The following is an 18,143-nucleotide window of genomic DNA, read 5'->3' on the forward strand; positions in this document are numbered from 1 at the left end:
CCTGCACCCTGAGCTCCCCCCGCCCGCACAGCCCCAGTTACCCCGCTGCCTGCACCCTGAGCTCCCCCCGCCCGCACAGCCCCAGTTACCCCGCTGCCTGCACCCTGAGCTCCCCCCGCCCGCACAGCCCCAGTTACCCCGCTGCCTGCGCCCGGAGCTCCCCCCCGCCCGCACAGCCCCAGTTACCCCACTGCCTGCGCCCTGAGCTACCCCCCGCCCGCACAGCCCCAATTACCCCACTGCCTGCACCCTGAGCTACCCCCCGCCCGCACAGCCCCAGTTACCCCGCTGCCTGCACCCTGAGCTCCCCCCGCCCGCACAGCCCCAGTTACCCCGCTGCCTGCACCCTGAGCTCCCCCCCGCCCGCACAGCCCCAGTTACCCCGCTGCCTGCACCCTGAGCTCCCCCCGCCCGCACAGCCCCAGTTACCCCGCTGCCTGCACCCTGAGCTCCCCCCCGCCCGCACAGCCCGTTACCCCACTGCCTGCACCCTGAGCTCCCCCCCGCCCGCACAGCCCCAGTTACCCCGCTGCCTGCACCCTGAGCTCCCCCCCGCCCGCACAGCCCCAGTTACCCCGCTGCCTGCACCCTGAGCTCCCCCCCGCCCGCACAGCCCGTTACCCCGCTGCCTGCACCCTGAGCTCCCCCCCGCCCGCACAGCCCCAGTTACCCCGCTGCCTGCACCCTGAGCTCCCCCCCGCCCGCACAGCCCCAGTTACCCCGCTGCCTGCACCCTGAGCTCCCCCCCCGCCCGCACAGCCCGTTACCCCACTGCCTGCACCCTGAGCTCCCCCCCGCCCGCACAGCCCCAGTTACCCCACTGCCTGCACCCTGAGCTCCCCCCCCGCCCGCACAGCCCGTTACCCCGCTGCCTGCACCCTGAGCTCCCCCCCGCCCGCACAGCCCCAGTTACCCCGCTGCCTGCACCCTGAGCTCCCCCCCGCCCGCACAGCCCCAGTTACCCCGCTGCCTGCACCCTGAGCTCCCCCCCGCCCGCACAGCCCGTTACCCCCGCTGCCTGCACCCTGAGCTCCCCCCCGCCCGCACAGCCCCAGTTACCCCGCTGCCTGCACCCTGAGCTCCCCCCGCCCGCACAGCCCCAGTTACCCCGCTGCCTGCGCCCTGAGCTCCCCCCCGCCCGCACAGCCCCAGTTACCCCGCTGCCTGCGCCCTGAGCTCCCCCCCGCCCGCACAGCCCCAGTTACCCCGCTGCCTGCACCCTGAGCTCCCCCCGCCCGCACAGCCCGTTACCCCACTGCCTGCACCCTGAGCTCCCCCCCGCCCGCACAGCCCGTTACCCCACTGCCTGCACCCTGAGCTCCCCCCCGCCCGCACAGCCCCAGTTACCCCGCTGCCTGCACCCTGAGCTCCCCCCCGCCCGCACAGCCCCAGTTACCCCGCTGCCTGCACCCTGAGCTCCCCCCCGCCCGCACAGCCCCAGTTACCCCACTGCCTGCACCCTGAGCTCCCCCCCGCCCGCACAGCCCGTTACCCCCGCTGCCTGCACCCTGAGCTACCCCCCGCCCGCACAGCCCCAGTTACCCCGCTGCCTGCACCCTGAGCTCCCCCCCGCCCGCACAGCCCCAGTTACCCCACTGCCTGCACCCTGAGCTCCCCCCAGCCCGCACAGCCCCAGTTACCCCGCTGCCTGCACCCTGAGCTACCCCCCCGCCCGCACAGCCCGTTACCCCACTGCCTGCACCCTGAGCTACCCCCCGCCCGCACAGCCCCAGTTACCCCGCTGCCTGCACCCTGAGCTCCCCCTGCCCGCACAGCCCCAGTTACCCCACTGCCTGCGCCCTGAGCTCCCCCCGCCCGCACAGCCCCAGTTACCCCGCTGCCTGCACCCTGAGCTACCCAACGCCCGCACAGCCCGTTACCCCACTGCCTGCACCCTGAGCTACCCCCCGCCCGCACAGCCCCAGTTACCCCGCTGCCTGCACCCTGAGCTCCCCCCCGCCCGCACAGCCCGTTACCCCACTGCCTGCACCCTGAGCTACCCCCCGCCCGCACAGCCCCAGTTACCCCGCTGCCTGCACCCTGAGCTCCCCCTGCCCGCACAGCCCCAGTTACCCCACTGCCTGCGCCCTGAGCTCCCCCCGCCCGCACAGCCCCAGTTACCCCGCTGCCTGCACCCTGAGCTACCCAACGCCCGCACAGCCCGTTACCCCACTGCCTGCACCCTGAGCTACCCCCCGCCCGCACAGCCCCAGTTACCCCGCTGCCTGCACCCTGAGCTCCCCCCCGCCCGCACAGCCCCAGTTACCCCGCTGCCTGCACCCTGAGCTCCCCCCCGCCCGCACAGCCCCAGTTACCCCGCTGCCTGCACCCTGAGCTACCCCCCGCCCGCACAGCCCCAGTTACCCCGCTGCCTGCACCCTGAGCTCCCCCTGCCCGCACAGCCCCAGTTACCCCGCTGCCTGCACCCTGAGCTACCCCCCGCCCGCAGAGCCCCAGTTACCCCACTGCCTGCGCCCTGAGCTCCCCCCCGCCCGCACAGCCCGTTACCCCACTGCCTGCACCCTGAGCTACCCCCTGCCCGCACAGCCCCAGTTACCCCGCTGCCTGCACCCTGAGCTCCCCCCGCCCGCACAGCCCCAGTTACCCCGCTGCCTGCGCCCTGAGCTCCCCCCCGCCCGCACAGCCCCAGTTACCCCGCTGCCTGCACCCTGAGCTACCCCCCCGCCCGCACAGCCCCAGTTACCCCGCTGCCTGCACCCTGAGCTACCCCCCCGCCCGCACAGCCCGTTACCCCACTGCCTGCACCCTGAGCTACCCCCTGCCCGCACAGCCCCAGTTACCCCGCTGCCTGCACCCTGAGCTACCCCCCCGCCCGCACAGCCCGTTACCCCACTGCCTGCACCCTGAGCTACCCCCTGCCCGCACAGCCCCAGTTACCCCGCTGCCTGCACCCTGAGCTCCCCCCGCCCGCACAGCCCCAGTTACCCCGCTGCCTGCACCCTGAGCTCCCCCCCGCCCGCACAGCCCCAGTTACCCCGCTGCCTGCACCCTGAGCTACCCCCCGCCCGCACAGCCCCAGTTACCCCGCTGCCTGCACCCTGAGCTACCCCCCGCCCGCACAGCCCCAGTTACCCCGCTGCCTGCACCCTGAGCTACCCAACGCCCGCACAGCCCCAGTTACCCCGCTGCCTGCACCCTGAGCTACCCAACGCCCGCACAGCCCCAGTTACCCCGCTGCCTGCACCCTGAGCTACCCCCCCGCCCGCACAGCCCGTTACCCCACTGCCTGCACCCTGAGCTACCCCCTGCCCGCACAGCCCGTTACCCCGCTGCCTGCACCCTGAGCTCCCCCCGCCCGCACAGCCCCAGTTACCCCGCTGCCTGCACCCTGAGCTCCCCCCCGCCCGCACAGCCCCAGTTACCCCACTACCTGCACCCTGAGCTACCCCCCGCCCGCACAGCCCGTTACCCCGCTGCCTGCACCCTGAGCTACCCCCGCCCGCACAGCCCTAGTTACCCCGCTGCCTGCACCCTGAGCTACCCCCCGCCCGCACAGCCCGTTACCCCGCTGCCTGCACCCTGAGCTACCCCCGCCCGCACAGCCCTAGTTACCCCGCTGCCTGCACCCTGAGCTCCCCCCCGCCCGCACAGCCCCAGTTACCCCGCTGCCTGCACCCTGAGCTCCCCCCCGCCCGCACAGCCCCAGTTACCCCGCTGCCTGCACCCTGAGCTCCCCCCGCCCGCACAGCCCCAGTTACCCCGCTGCCTGCACCCTGAGCTCCCCCCGCCCGCACAGCCCCAGTTACCCCACTGCCTGCACCCTGAGCTTCCCCCCGCCCGCACAGCCCGTTACCCCGCTGCCTGCACCCTGAGCTCCCCCCGCCCGCACAGCCCCAGTTACCCCGCTGCCTGCACCCTGAGCTCCCCCCCCGCCCGCACAGCCCGTTACCCCACTGCCTGCACCCTGAGCTCCCCCCGCCCGCACAGCCCCAGTTACCCCGCTGCCTGCACCCTGAGCTACCCCCCCGCCCGCACAGCCCGTTACCCCACTGCCTGCACCCTGAGCTCCCCCCCGCCCGCACAGCCCCAGTTACCCCGCTGCCTGCACCCTGAGCTCCCCCCCCGCCCGCACAGCCCCAGTTACCCCGCTGCCTGCACCCTGAGCTCCCCCCGCCCGCACAGCCCCAGTTACCCCACTGCCTGCACCCTGAGCTTCCCCCCGCCCGCACAGCCCGTTACCCCGCTGCCTGCACCCTGAGCTCCCCCCGCCCGCACAGCCCCAGTTACCCCGCTGCCTGCACCCTGAGCTCCCCCCCCGCCCGCACAGCCCGTTACCCCACTGCCTGCACCCTGAGCTCCCCCCGCCCGCACAGCCCCAGTTACCCCGCTGCCTGCACCCTGAGCTACCCCCCCGCCCGCACAGCCCGTTACCCCACTGCCTGCACTCTGAGCTACCCCCTGCCCGCACAGCCCCAGTTACCCCGCTGCCTGCACCCTGAGCTCCCCCCGCCCGCACAGCCCCAGTTACCCCGCTGCCTGCGCCCTGAGCTACCCCCCGCCCGCACAGCCCCAGTTACCCCGCTGCCTGCACCCTGAGCTCCCCCCGCCCGCACAGCCCCAGTTACCCCGCTGCCTGCACCCTGAGCTCCCCCCCGCCCGCACAGCCCCAGTTACCCCGCTGCCTGCACCCTGAGCTACCCCCCGCCCGCACAGCCCCAGTTACCCCGCTGCCTGCACCCTGAGCTACCCCCCGCCCGCACAGCCCCAGTTACCCCGCTGCCTGCACCCTGAGCTCCCCCCCGCCCGCACAGCCCCAGTTACCCCGCTGCCTGCACCCTGAGCTCCCCCCGCCCCCACACAGTCTGAGCTACCCCCACTGAGCTGAGCCCCTTCCCCCCTTTATGATTTTTGGCGGCAACTCTCCGAACCGAGACAGGCTGGGTGACCTGCTGAGGGGAGCGCCGCTCCCTCCGCGGCCCTGTAGAAGTCAAACTGCACCTAGGACGCCCCCCCGCGCTGGGCCCTGGAGATTTTGGGGGGCGGGGGGGCTCCGAAAGGAAAAGGTGGCGACCCCCTGTGTGATCCTCGCTCCAGCCCCGGGTTCAGCAGCCCGGCACACGCGGGCCTGGGCCTCTTCCACGGTTACACCGCAACACTGGGGCCGGGTCAGCTCCCCGCGGCCGGGCCAGGCCCCGGAGCTAGCGCCCGCAGGGCTACGGCTCTCGCCCAGGGCCAGCCCCGCCCCCGGCGCTCCGAGCCCGGCCCCCGCCCCAACGCAGGAGCCGCGGCCACGTCAGCCTTCCCGGCCCCACCTGCCTCCGGCTCAGAGCCGGATCCGCCTCGGGTCGCCGCCTTGCTCCTCCCCGGGCCCATGCTGCTTCGCGCCCGGCCCCTCCTCCGCCGCCTGCCCGCAGCCGGCTCCTGCGCATCCCGCCGGGGAGCCTAGCGCCACACAGACCGGTAAGCGCGGCCTGCCTGGCCCGCCCGGGGAAGGAGCAGCCGGGTGAACCTGCCTCGTCCCCGCACTGCTCCTCTTGTGTCACCAGCATCCTCCCTGGGCCGCCCCTCCTGCCCTCAACCACCCCCTACCCCGCCTAGGCTGCTTCCCCCAAACCCGCCAGCCCTGCGCCTCCCTCTCCCCATCCCCGTCCTCCTCCCCTCGTTCCCAGATCTTCTCCTCATCCCGAGCCTGCCTCCTCCACAACAGCCTCTCCCCGTTTCCACCCGCCCGTCCCTAGCCCTGTTGCACCCATGTTCTGCCCTCCACTTTCCCTCCTTTGTCTCCTCCCTCTTTCCTTCCCCAGTCTGTCACACGCTCATCTTCTGCTCTCTTCCTCCCCAGTGTTGTATAATCTCCCCCCAGGTTAAGGTGCTAAAGGAGCTATCTTTGGTCCTAGCCTGTTTCACACAACCCGCATAGCCCACATATACTATGCACATCACCCAAGGCTGCGTGCACCTAGGTACGCGACAGGCTGCATGACTCTGCGGCCAGCTGAAGCCCTTTGAATGAGGGAGGTTTTTAGGTTCGTTTTGATTTTTAAGAGGTTTTAAATGTCGAATTGAAACACATTTCACTCCTGGGATGAAGGATTGTGCAGTGTTGAAATAACTACTTTTAAACTACTTGCGCCCACATGCAGAAATATCTCCTCCTCCTGTCCCCCAGTGACTGAGACTACGGGGGAAAAAATATGAGTCAGGAAAAGCAAGCAGAAGATAAATATATTCCTAAATGATAAACAGGTCTAGGCTTTAATGTCTCTCAGTGGGGGCTAGTCACATGAGTGAAGCTTTGCGAAATTAGCCCATACCAGAGAAGGAGTGATAAAAGTTAATGACCACGAACACTTAAATTATATAGAACTATCAAAAGGAGTTGATTGATTTTTCCTGTTACTAATGTTAGGGTGCATTCTGCTAAAGCTGTTAATGTTTCTTAATAACTTATCAATATAATATAGTGAAACCTTTACTAAATGGCTTTTTCCTCCCCCCTCCCCTTTACAGGTTGTAACTTTTGCAAGGCAATTATCATGTGACTGTGGATTATGACAACCAAATCTTAAAGAAAAGTCCTTAAATTAAACATCTGTATCTTTTGAACATCTTGGAACTTATTGGATACACTCTTTGAAGTCTGTCTGAATTGTAACTTGTATAACTTTTTAAAAGCTTCATTATGGAGTTCTTATTATTCAGAGGAGACTGCATTAGAGATTTGAAAAGAACTTTGTTATTATTTTTGGTTTTAACATGTCTGATAGCTCTTGTTTGCACTGATCAGGACTATTACAGTTTACTTGGAATATCCAAAGAAGCAAGTAATAGAGAAATAAGACAGGCTTTCAAAAAACTGGCATTAAAGTTACATCCTGATAAAAATCAGGTAAGTAAAATCTTTGAGTTCCTGTGATAAAGTTAGCACTGTTTGAGCTAATTCGTCCAGTGTTAACTTTAAAATGGACTTATTTGCTTTTTAACAAATTTGAAACTTTACATCTTTGTGTCTTAGATTTTTGAAGTGATGTAATAACATAATACTTAGTTTAGACTAGCTGACTGTCCTCCAAAGAAAAGCAAAAATAAAAGTGGATATGTTAGTAAATTGTGGCAAAGTTGAACTGAAGTCATACTGAGCCATTGAAGCCAAAAGGCTTGATAGTTTATACATTTTCTCTTATTTAGAATTACACTGCGTCTGTCAGTTTTAACTAGTACTTATTGTTCTTACTATAAAATTGCATCAGTGTAATAAATATTGCTGGGCCATGTCATGTCAATCCTGTTTGGAAACTGAGTAGGGGAAAGCAAAAATTCTGGGATGGCCTGTGGATGAGAAGGGGAAATGGAGAGACCCCTGTAAGGAAACATTTTTTATTTGTATTCTCCTATACGATACTCAAGATTTACTGGAATAATTAGACAAAGTCTTGGAGTAGGACAATACAAAGGCCCTGATCCTGCTACTTGTTCCATGTATGTGGAGCCCTGCACCCTCAGAGAGCCCCAATGATGTCAATGAGGGTCCATGTGGGCACAGTGATCTGCCTGCACAGAGCAAGCTGCAGGAGTGGGGCCTGAAATGCCAAAGTTGATGCTATATTGTTGAACTTGACAACAAGGAGAAGGACTTTCACCAAACATTTATGATATGGGTCAAGGAAGCAAATATGTATTTGACTATATACTATCATTTCAATGGGGAAGAGAGGAGTGACTGAACATGGATTAACTGTTGAGGAATATGTTATAGTATATAGCCTCTAATTAGGAAGACTTAATTTTATTTTGCCTTTCCACCCACAATAAAGATAAAAACGGATCAGCTGTAATCTATTATATGTGGTTGTTTCTTGCTATCTCAAAGAGCAATTCAGCAATAACTGATATGTCACTTGAAATAGAATAGCTTATTAACAGTGTTTAAAATGCTCTCTCCGCTGCTTCATAGGTTTTAACTGGACTCTCTACTTATACTTTCAAAAGTATTAAGATTCCAAAGTGGTATCTATAATTTCCATAAAATATGGAAATATTACTATGTAAGAAAGATTTCTCAACAGACTACCTTCTGCAGAATTAAACATACATTTTGTGTAGATTCTTAGATGACACTATCGATTCATGCATGTAACGCCCTGTAATGTTAATAGCAGGTGTACAGGTGCATCAGGCGGGAAATAGTCTCTTTATAACTTATTTTTTAGTATTGCTGTACATTAATGTAGTTATTTAAGGCAAGTTTTTAAGTAATAATGGGAAAGGTGAGAGAATTAATATAATACTGGTGAGCTAGAGCTCTCAGTCAGCACACGACCAAGAGAAGGGATATAAAGGTAGTTGTAAGCCACCTTTCCACTCCCCTGATTCTGGAGCAGACTAGAAGCCAAAATGGTCCTTGATGTAATTAAAGGAAGCCTAAGGATTGTTCTTAATTGTGCCAGCTACATCATTTGTTCTGTCCCTAAAGGATCGCTCGTCTCTAGCCAAGGACCACTGGAGAACATTATATTCCAGGGGTGGCCAACCTGAGCCTGAGAAGGAGCCATAATTTACCAATGTACATTGCCAAAGAGCCACAGTAATACATCAGCATTCCCCCATCATCTCCCCCCCCCACTCCCAGCGCTTCCCGCCCATCAGCAGCCCCACCGATCAGTGCCTCCCCCTCCCTCCCTGCACCTCCTGATCAGCTGTTTCATGGCATGCAGGAGGCTCTGGGGGAGGAGCGAGGGCACCACAGGCTCAGGGGAAGGCGTGGAGTAGGGGCAGGGCCTGTGGCAGAGCCAGAGGTTGAGCAGTGAGCACCCCCTGGCAAATTGGAAAGTTGGCATCTGTAGTTCCAGCCCCGGAGTCGGTGCCTATACAAGGAGCCACATATTAACCTCTGAAGAGCTGTGTGTGGCTCTGGAGCCACAGGTTGGTCACCCCTGTTATATTCCATCTCTACCCCTGGCTGCCCACCTTGTCTCCATCACTTTCCCTACACCTGAGTGGGGATGGGAAAGAGGAGTGGGAGGTATAGTGGGAGGCAGATATTGCTTCTGTGTCACAGGAGTTCCTAGCTGCAGTTGTTTTGTGCCCCCAGACAGATGCAAATAATGTAGAGCCAAAGGCCAGCGTGTGCCCAAGTTTTATTTCTTTAGGAAAATGGTAAATCCTCAGAGGGCATGTAATGTTTTCTTAAGGGAAAATTGCACTGTAATAACATATTGCAATCACTACATCTAATTCTAAGGAAATAAGTCACAAATATATTGAAGTATAAAATAAACAGAATAAAAACCAAACAGAAAACTTGCTAGCTTGACAGTCTGGTGTAGAATTCAACTCACATTTGAGTGATTAGAAAAGCAGGAGGCTTTCAAAGTTACTGTAGATGATCTTCAAATGTGAGTTGAACTCTCTCTGTGCTACTCTACCTTATTATCAGTACTGGTTGTCTTGCTTGGAGGCTTCCATCTGATGGCAACTTCCATTGAGAAACAATTTACAACATTCATAGTCATGGAGACATTGAAACAGATGTATTGCTGAAAGTTCATTTAATATTTTTAGTTCTACATTAGACAAATATTTAGTAAATGTGGTTTTCCTTTGATAGAATGATCCAGATGCTCATGAAAACTTCTTGAAAATAAATAGAGCATATGAAGTATTAAAAGATGACGAGCTACGGAAGAAGTATGATAAATATGGAGAGAAAGGTCTTGAAGATCACCAACAAGGAGGTCGATATGAGAGTTGGAACTTTTATCGCTATGATTTTGGTAAGATATGTGTTTGTAGTTTGCTTCTCTTACAGTCCTGAGTAAATGCAAAATTGTTGGCTATGCCAACTCTATGTACATACTTTCCTCTTAGACCCTCTCTTCTTCTTTCTAGCCTCCACAGCTGTCTTTTTTTTCTCCTTTCTCCCTACTGACTGTGTTAGCCTTAAGGTATCTTATTAAAATAATCCACCAAACAGCAGTAATAGTACAGTCAGCTTAGTATTAAATCCACTCATTATACTAAGTATTCGCTTTATTTTACTGTTCAGTTATAGTGTGTGTATATATATGTGTGTATTATATGTGATAAGTGATCTTTGTTCATTTGTAATCAAATACTAATATTGTGTCGTATTAACTTCTTAATACAAGGGGAGTGTTTATCTTTTTAATTCCTTCAGAGTTTTTTATATTGGAAACCCATAACAAGTATTCTCCCTAACTTACATTTATTTATTTATTACACTTTATACATAAAGACCCAATCCTGCAAAACAGTTAATTCCCATGGAGTCTTATTGGAGATAAATGTAACTATACCAGGAAGTAAGCATACACACCAGATCAATAGGGTTATGCCAAATATGATTTTGAAATCAGTTCTTCAAACAAAAATTGTCCAGATATTTGCTGGCAATTAGACAGCCAGGATGTCTTTTCAGAGCTAATGTGACACAGGTAGCTAACTTGGAAAATAGGCAACTGAGAGACTGCAATGATGATTTCCACCATGCCATAAACATGGAAGCTGAAGTGAGCCCCTATTTTGGTGAATTGGATAAAAACATCACAAGTGAAGGAAAGAATTCCTACGCTTGTATTTTGCTGAAGCAGTCTAACCCTGAAAAAACTCAGAGTACAAAGGGAACATTTTATAAAACAAAAACCCCGCAAGAACTACTTTAATGTTTGTGTACACCTAAATTAAATAAACCAGAGACATGCACATTACATGAAATTGAGAGTAATTTCAATTTTCTTTAGAGGTTGCAATAATTTAGAAATTTCACGTGTTTGAGTCTGCACTTCTTGACAAAAGTGGTTGATTTAAAATGTCAGATTTTTAACTTTTATCGAACATTCATTTTAAGTTTATGTACAGTTATGCCTATTGTTTACTTTTTCTTCTGGATTTTTATTTTATTGTGAATTTATTGCTTCTGTATGGTGCTGGCTTGATAACTCTGGAGGATACTGAAGTTCTGTCTTATTTATTTGTATTATAGTAGTACCTAGAGGCCTCAACTGACATTTGGGCTTTTTGTGTTAGGCACTGTACAAACCATGCCGAGACAATTCCCGCCCCAAAGAGCTGACACTCTAAATAGATAAGACAGACAAAGGGTTAGAGAGGTTTGGGGCACCAAGAGGGAAAGTGACAAAAGTCAAACAGCAGGCCAGTGACAGACCTGGGACTAGAACTTAGGTTTCGAAAGTCTCATTGCTGTGCTCTATCAACTGAATCATGCGGCCTCTCAAACCCTCATCAGGCACTCCGTATTGTGTCTCATCTGTGACAAAGATGCACCACGTCTTTGTGTGAACAGCCAGTTCAGTCTCCTATGCCTACTCAATGACTGGTTTGTCTGCTGAGGATGCCAAAAGGTTCCCAGCTGTGATGGTGGCTATTGTGTTGTGGACATTTATCTCCTGGGAATTGAACTGAGACCAAATTAATCTTATATGAACCACTGAACTATATATCACATGGTAAAATCTTTCACCTTGCTAATATGCACCATCATTTGTTTTCTACAAATTTCATTTTGAGCAAGAAGCATAGGAGTATTTCTGGATTCTTTTATGTAAAGATTGCAAAAGAAAAATAGTTGCTGACTTAGTATTTTTTCTTACTAGGTATTTATGATGATGATCCTGAAATCATAACACTGGATAGAGGAGAATTTGGTATGTTCGTCAAATCATATGGGTTCTCTAATATTTTAACATTGTGTAAATATTATTTTCAGACTGAATTTTTTCATGGTATACATAGATTATAAATTGTCAGAATACCACTAGAGAAAACGTGCATATTATATCCAAAGAGAAAAATGTTTTTGAGCATCATGGGTCAATTAACAAATGCTATGCAGATCAATGCCAGTCAGCTTTTTAGATTAAATTTGAAAGAAAGTGTGTAATATCTCAAGGAAGAGAAAATTATTTACCTTGTAATTTTGTTTCTCTGGATTTATTATCCTGCAGAATTCTCACTCTTGGGAGATGTGTGCTCAAGACACAATCCCAAAGAGGCAGCTGATCTTCAAAATTAGCAATTCAGTCAGTTCTACTTACCTGCAGTTCTGCTTGTTTGAAGATACCATTTGACAGGATTCCTATTCTGACATTCTTAAGTCTTAGTTCCCTGAGGTAAAAAATAAAAAGTCTTAATCCAGACACCAGGAAACAGCTCATACTGATCAATGATGTGGGTGGGGGCTTTTGTTTTTCCCCTCTCATATTTATTGTTAGTGTTTACAGACAGTTGATGTGTTTTCAAAATAAGATGCTGTGTGTACTCACAGACGATTGACAGTGTTCTACTATTAGTTTCTAGAAATTAGTAAATCTTTACTATCTTTTTTAATATACTTCAGCATTATAGTAAGACAGCAGTTTTCAGTCAAACATGCTGACATCTTATAGCACAAGCAATAATTCTCAGACGAAATAGAAAAGACAAAACACAAATGAATTATAGCCAGGATGTGATAGTGACTTTTTATACAGATACCTGAAGGAGGACAGCTTGTTTTTCTTAGATACACTTTGGCTCAGATTCCTTAAATGTGCATGAAGTTTACTGCTGCTACTCTTTGTTAAACAAATGTGTAATAGATATAGTAGAACTTATATCTAGGATGAAACACGCATATATGCCAAAAAAGTATGAGTTAGTACCGGAACTATATGAGGATTAATTACTTAAATTAAAGGGGAATTAAATCCATCCTCCAACCAAGATACAGGACAGCCCTATGCCCCCTCAGCATTCACTTTCACACAGCAGCCATCACTCCTGTACACCTCATATTCAGGTGTTTGTGATCACTGGATTCATGCAGTTACCAGTGGTTCAGAACCCAACCAATCCCCCAAATCCCTGCTATGATGGGCTTTGCAGAACCAGTACTGAGAGCCTTCTTGTGAGTCTGTTTTGCCACCACCGTATTGCCCCTTCCCCATGCCATTGAACCACTGTGTTTCTACTGTTCTGAGGACCTTTTGCACCCTGAGGTTGGAGCTGACCCCTCGCCAGAATCAATTCCCCTCTCAGACCAGCTAACCGCTGCCCAGCAGGCAGAGATCAGAGAGATGCTGCATTCATACTGGCAGCTGTTCTCCAACTGGCCTGGGCTCACTAGCCTGGATGTCCACCAGGTGAAGACGGGAGCCAACCCTCCCATCAGGTGTTCCCCATTCACGGTCACTGGGAAAACAGCCCAGGACCTGCACCCTCTTCTATGATGGGTGGTGAATTAACCTATGGTTAATGATAAACTAATGACACATTTATTTTATAACAAAACAATATAATTTTCTATGTATCACAGCTTCCATTTTAAAATTCTGGATATATGAATTTAAACAAAGTTCTGTTTAAAAAAAATTAAAGGGATATAGCCAACTTAATTTCACTTCTATGGCAGTCTTTTTCTCTTCTCTTGTTAGAAGTAACACCTAAAGATAAACTAACTAATATAGAATGTTGGGGAAAAGTCCTTGTTTTTCCACTTGTATATGTTTGACAGCATTTTGTGTATCGTTTTCCTTATATAGTCAGCTAGGCTTTGAACCACTGAGGTACACCATTATACCCACATAGCACCTCACAAAGACAAAAAAGTTCCACATGAGACATTGGCCACCTACAGAAGCAGAACTGTAGTCAATTTCCCCTGTTCATTTAGGTGTTTCACACAGCAACAGCAGAGAGATTTTTAACATAGGAAAACGTGACTGAAAAACCCCACTAAAAGTGGACTCTGAGCCACATGATTTGAAGTCAGTCGTACCCCTTTAGTAATGAGTATTCTAATATACTTACATGCTTTGACAGGGTAACAAGCCTTGTGGATAGGGGAAGTAGTAGATGTAGTATATCTTGACTTTAGTGAGGCTTTTGATACTGTCCGGCATAACCTCCTCTTAAACAAACTAGGGAAATACAGGTTATATGGAGCTACTATAAGGTAGGTACATAACTGGTTGAAAAAGCTTCCCAGAGAGTAGTTATCATCAGTGTTTCACAGTCAAACTGGAAGGGCATATGGGGTCCTGCAGAGATCAGTCCTGGGTATGGTTCTATTCAATATCTTCATCAATGATTTAGATAATGGCATAGAGAGTACACTTATAAAGTCTGCAGACCATACCAAGCTGGGAAGGGTTGCAAGTGCTTTGGAGGATGGAATTAAAATTCAAAATGATCTGGACAAACTGTAGAAATGGTCTGAAGTATAGGTGATGAAATTCAATAAGGACAAATGTAAAGTACTCCACTTAGGAAGGAACAATCAATTGCACACATACAAAATGGGAAATGACTGCCTAGGAAGGAGTACTGCAGAAAGGGATCTGGTGGTTATAGTGGATTGCAAGCTAAATATGAGTCAACAGTGTAACACTGTTGCAAAAAAAGCAAACATCGTTCTGGGATACATTAGGGGCTGCGTTGTAAGCAAGACACAAGAAGTAATTCTTCCCCTCTTTTCCATGCTGATAAGGCCTCAGCTGGAGTATTGTGTCCAGTTCCGGGTGCCACATTTCAGGAAAGTTGTGGACAAATTGGAGGGAGTCCAGAGAAAAGCAACAAAAATTATTAAAGGTCTAGAAAACATGACCTATGAAGGAAGATTGAAAAAAATTGGGTTTATTTAGTCTGGAGAAGAGAAGACTGAAAGGAGACATAACAGTTTTCAGGTACTTAAAAGGTTGTTACAAGGAGGAGGGAAGTAAATTGTTCACATTAACTTCTGAGGACAGGACAAGAAGTAATGGCCATAAATTGAGAAAGGGAGTTTTAGGTTGGACATTAGGAAAAACTTCTTAACTGTCAGGGTGGTTAAGCCCTGGAACAAATTGCTTAGGGAGGCTGTGGAAGCTCCGTCACCGGCAATTTTTAAGAACAGGTTAGACAAACACCTGTCGGGAATGGTCTAGTTATTACATAGTCCTGCCTTGAGGCTGGACGAGATGACTCTCAAGGTCCCTTCCAGTCCTACGCTTCTGTGATTCTGTGCTCCCCTTTCAGACTAGTCATTAGGTAGTTGGCCCCTTACCAAAGCACATTAAATTAATTACAGCCTGCAATTTAAATTGCATTTTCAGATGTAAAAATAAACCTCTCTTATTTGAAACAGAATTTTTATTTGGTTCAGGTTTGATCATTACTTACCATATGGCAAGAGTGCAAGTGATTGGCAGGAGATAACGTGTATCTGATGAGTAGAGGTAGTGTTTGTATTTTGTTAATGTAACTAACTTTCTATAATCCTTTTAATATTTAAAGTGATATGTTTAATTTGTTAGCGGGTTTAAATTATTATAGTGTGTTTACTAGCTCAGTTACATGTAAACAAAATTTCATAGTTAAGCAGGTGGTTTCACTTCAGTTATGCCTTTCATGTGTCCTGCATATGCCAGTGAGAGTGTAAATGGAGTTGCAGTCATTACACTATACTAGGTATTACTGATATCCACTGAATCAGGGAATTCTAATCACTTGAACTCAGGTCTTAAAATGGGTGTGTATTTATTCTCTCTCTCTCACACTCACACTACTCGTAGATGCAAAATTTAAAAGGAAGCTTTTATCAATTCTTAACTTAAGTATATTTTTGTCTTGTCTTGTTAACCAGATGCTGCTGTTAACTCTGGAGAACTCTGGTTCATAAATTTCTATTCCCCTCGATGTTCACACTGCCATGATTTAGCACCTACGGTATGTATTTACAGTCAACATCTTAATTCTGAAAATGTATTTCAAGTAGACACTTTTTAATTTGAGTAAAACTTTGTCAAGTTTCATTTGAATGCTGAAGCCAAAGCCTAAAACAGCATTGATTCAAGAAGCCAACAGCAGAAGAATTTTGAAAATTGTTTTCAAAGGAAAATATCCCAAGTTTTCTTTTTTGTCCCCTCCTTTTTAGTGGAGAGAATTTGCTAAAGAAATGGATGGACTAATACGCATTGGAGCTGTAAATTGTGGTGATAACAGAATGCTTTGTCGGATCAAAGGAATTAATAGTTATCCAAGTCTCTATGTTTTCAAAACTGGAATGGTGAGTAATTACACTCTTTTGTTTTTTTCCAGGTTTTGTAAATAATGGACGTTTATATGCTCTTTCCATTTCGTGCATGTATTTGTGTTTTGTTATGTGTTTATATTATATAAAAATAATTAAAATAAATTAAAGAATTCTAAGGAAGAATACTAAACTAAAATACATTTTATCATTGATGCTATACTGATAAAGAATTTTTCTTTATAATTGTCTAATTCTTCTTTTATAAAAAAAAAATTTGGACTTTCATTTACCATGAACAGCCCAGTTACTCTAGCCAATTTCACTTTTGATCATGTTATATTATAACTAAGTGAGGAAACAAATAAATACCTCTCAAACAGTTCTCTTCAAATCATTTTGCAATAGAGGGTAAGTATCACTTCTTCCATTTTGGGGAAATTGAGACACTGAGGTTAAATGATTTGTTCAAGGCTATACAATGAGTAAGTGATAGATCCGGGAATTGAATACAAGGCTTTGAACACCCAGACCAGTGCCCTATCCACTGAGCCACACTGCCCTCTATCACAGTTCTGTATTGGAGTTTCCAACAATGTAGGATAATGTTTAAATATATGCAATACTCTGCTTCAAACTTAAGAAACTTTAAGAATATTCCTTTAAAAGACACCTGCATGTTATTTTTACAAAATTTCTTCCACTGTAGCAATGTGCTGTACTGCATGCTACTTAGTCTGGTTATTGAGCATTCAGCACATAATGCTACAGTGGAGAGAATGTGTAAACTTTTGAGAAGGTTAAAGTAGAGGAGATGTATATTCACAGAAGACTGGCACAATACTCACTTCTTTTAAACGAATAGACATGACTATGGGAACTGATATTTCTGAGGCCTTATGATCCTGGTATTGCTGGACTGAATGGAAGCCATATATAAACTAGACAAGGGCCTGAGTCACAAAATTCAAATTTAAAGTTGAACTCCAAAGTTTGGGATGGAGGGTGAAAGCATGTGGTTCTAGGATTTTGGTCAAGGTCCATCTGCAGTATAAATAATAATTTCAATTATCAATTACTGTGTAATGATTTCTATAAGTTAAATTTTGCATTAACACTTTTTTTTTTTTTTATAGAATCCAGTAAAATATTATGGAGACAGATCAAAGGAAAGTTTAATGAGTTTTGCCATGCAGTATGTCACAAGCACAGTGACAGAGTTATGGGCAGGTAATGTAACTTGTTTGGGCTATTGATCTTTTTATTTTGTTTTTTAAGATAAGGAGGTGTTGCCAGGATTATATATACATTTAATTGAGTGTGTGTACCCAGTATTTCTTACTCAAGGTTGAAATTTGTGCATGTGCACACACACAATACTTGAAATTAAAAAATAGTTTAATTGTAATTGTGCTAATAAGCATGTTCATTTCATAGTTTACATACCATAATTTTTCATATTTAAAACAAAACATCAAACAGAAATTGATATGGATTTTGTGCTTTTTTTTTAATAGGAAATTTTGTGAATGCTATTCAAGCTTCATTTGCCTCTGGTGTTGGCTGGCTGATCACTTTCTGTGCTGAGGGTGGAGGTAAATTTATTAAATAAGGCAAACTGATTGAAGAGAATACAATTCTCTTTTGTTTTTTGCTGACAGTGACATATTTGCTGCTGCTTCTAATGAATATTTTAGTGGGGTAAAATTCACACAGTGTGGAAGGCCAGCACAAGGCCATATGGACCACTTAAGCCCCATTATAGGGTTACTAGGGAAAGGGAACATTAATGGAGGAACTATACAGTGGTGCTTCCACACCCTAAATGTGTGACAGGATTGGCCTCTGTCCTGGGCCCACAGTGAGGCCTTGCCATAGGATCCATACTTTTGCAGTAGCCCCCACATCCCATGCAACTGACACAGACAGGTTTTGGCTGCTGTTACAGCTCATAAGCTGCAACATCAGATACGAGAAAAGTATGCAGCATCCCTGCTCATTGGCCCTGGATTGGTGGGAGTGGTGGACTTTCCCTCTCCAATCATAATGCAAAAAAGATTGAATAATGATTAAATATTTTAGGCATTATGTAGCCCTTGCACAACCTAAGTTTGCATATCGCAAACTACGGATCTGATGATCAAATAATAAAAAA

The 18,143-nt window shown here is 49.1% G+C and overlaps 1 protein-coding gene across 1 annotated transcript in view; it reads left to right on the forward strand.

Annotated features, from left to right (window-relative positions):
• Positions 1 to 5,331: 5,331 nt before the first annotated feature.
• DNAJC10 (DnaJ heat shock protein family (Hsp40) member C10) overlaps positions 5,332 to 18,143 on the forward strand; it is a 36,395-nt gene continuing 23,583 nt past the window's right edge. Inside the window, exons 1-8 of the mRNA XM_077830216.1 lie at positions 5,332 to 5,421; positions 6,472 to 6,850; positions 9,569 to 9,734; positions 11,595 to 11,645; positions 15,602 to 15,684; positions 15,893 to 16,024; positions 17,125 to 17,218; positions 17,506 to 17,583. Of these exons, the coding sequence (XP_077686342.1) occupies positions 6,644 to 6,850; positions 9,569 to 9,734; positions 11,595 to 11,645; positions 15,602 to 15,684; positions 15,893 to 16,024; positions 17,125 to 17,218; positions 17,506 to 17,583 (811 nt within the window). The 5' untranslated portion in view covers positions 5,332 to 5,421; positions 6,472 to 6,643. The remainder of the gene's footprint in view (positions 5,422 to 6,471; positions 6,851 to 9,568; positions 9,735 to 11,594; positions 11,646 to 15,601; positions 15,685 to 15,892; positions 16,025 to 17,124; positions 17,219 to 17,505; positions 17,584 to 18,143) is intronic.

The sequence above is a fragment of the Eretmochelys imbricata genome, chromosome 11 (genome assembly GCF_965152235.1).
Source record: "Eretmochelys imbricata isolate rEreImb1 chromosome 11, rEreImb1.hap1, whole genome shotgun sequence".
Lineage (NCBI taxonomy): Eukaryota > Metazoa > Chordata > Testudines > Cheloniidae > Eretmochelys > Eretmochelys imbricata.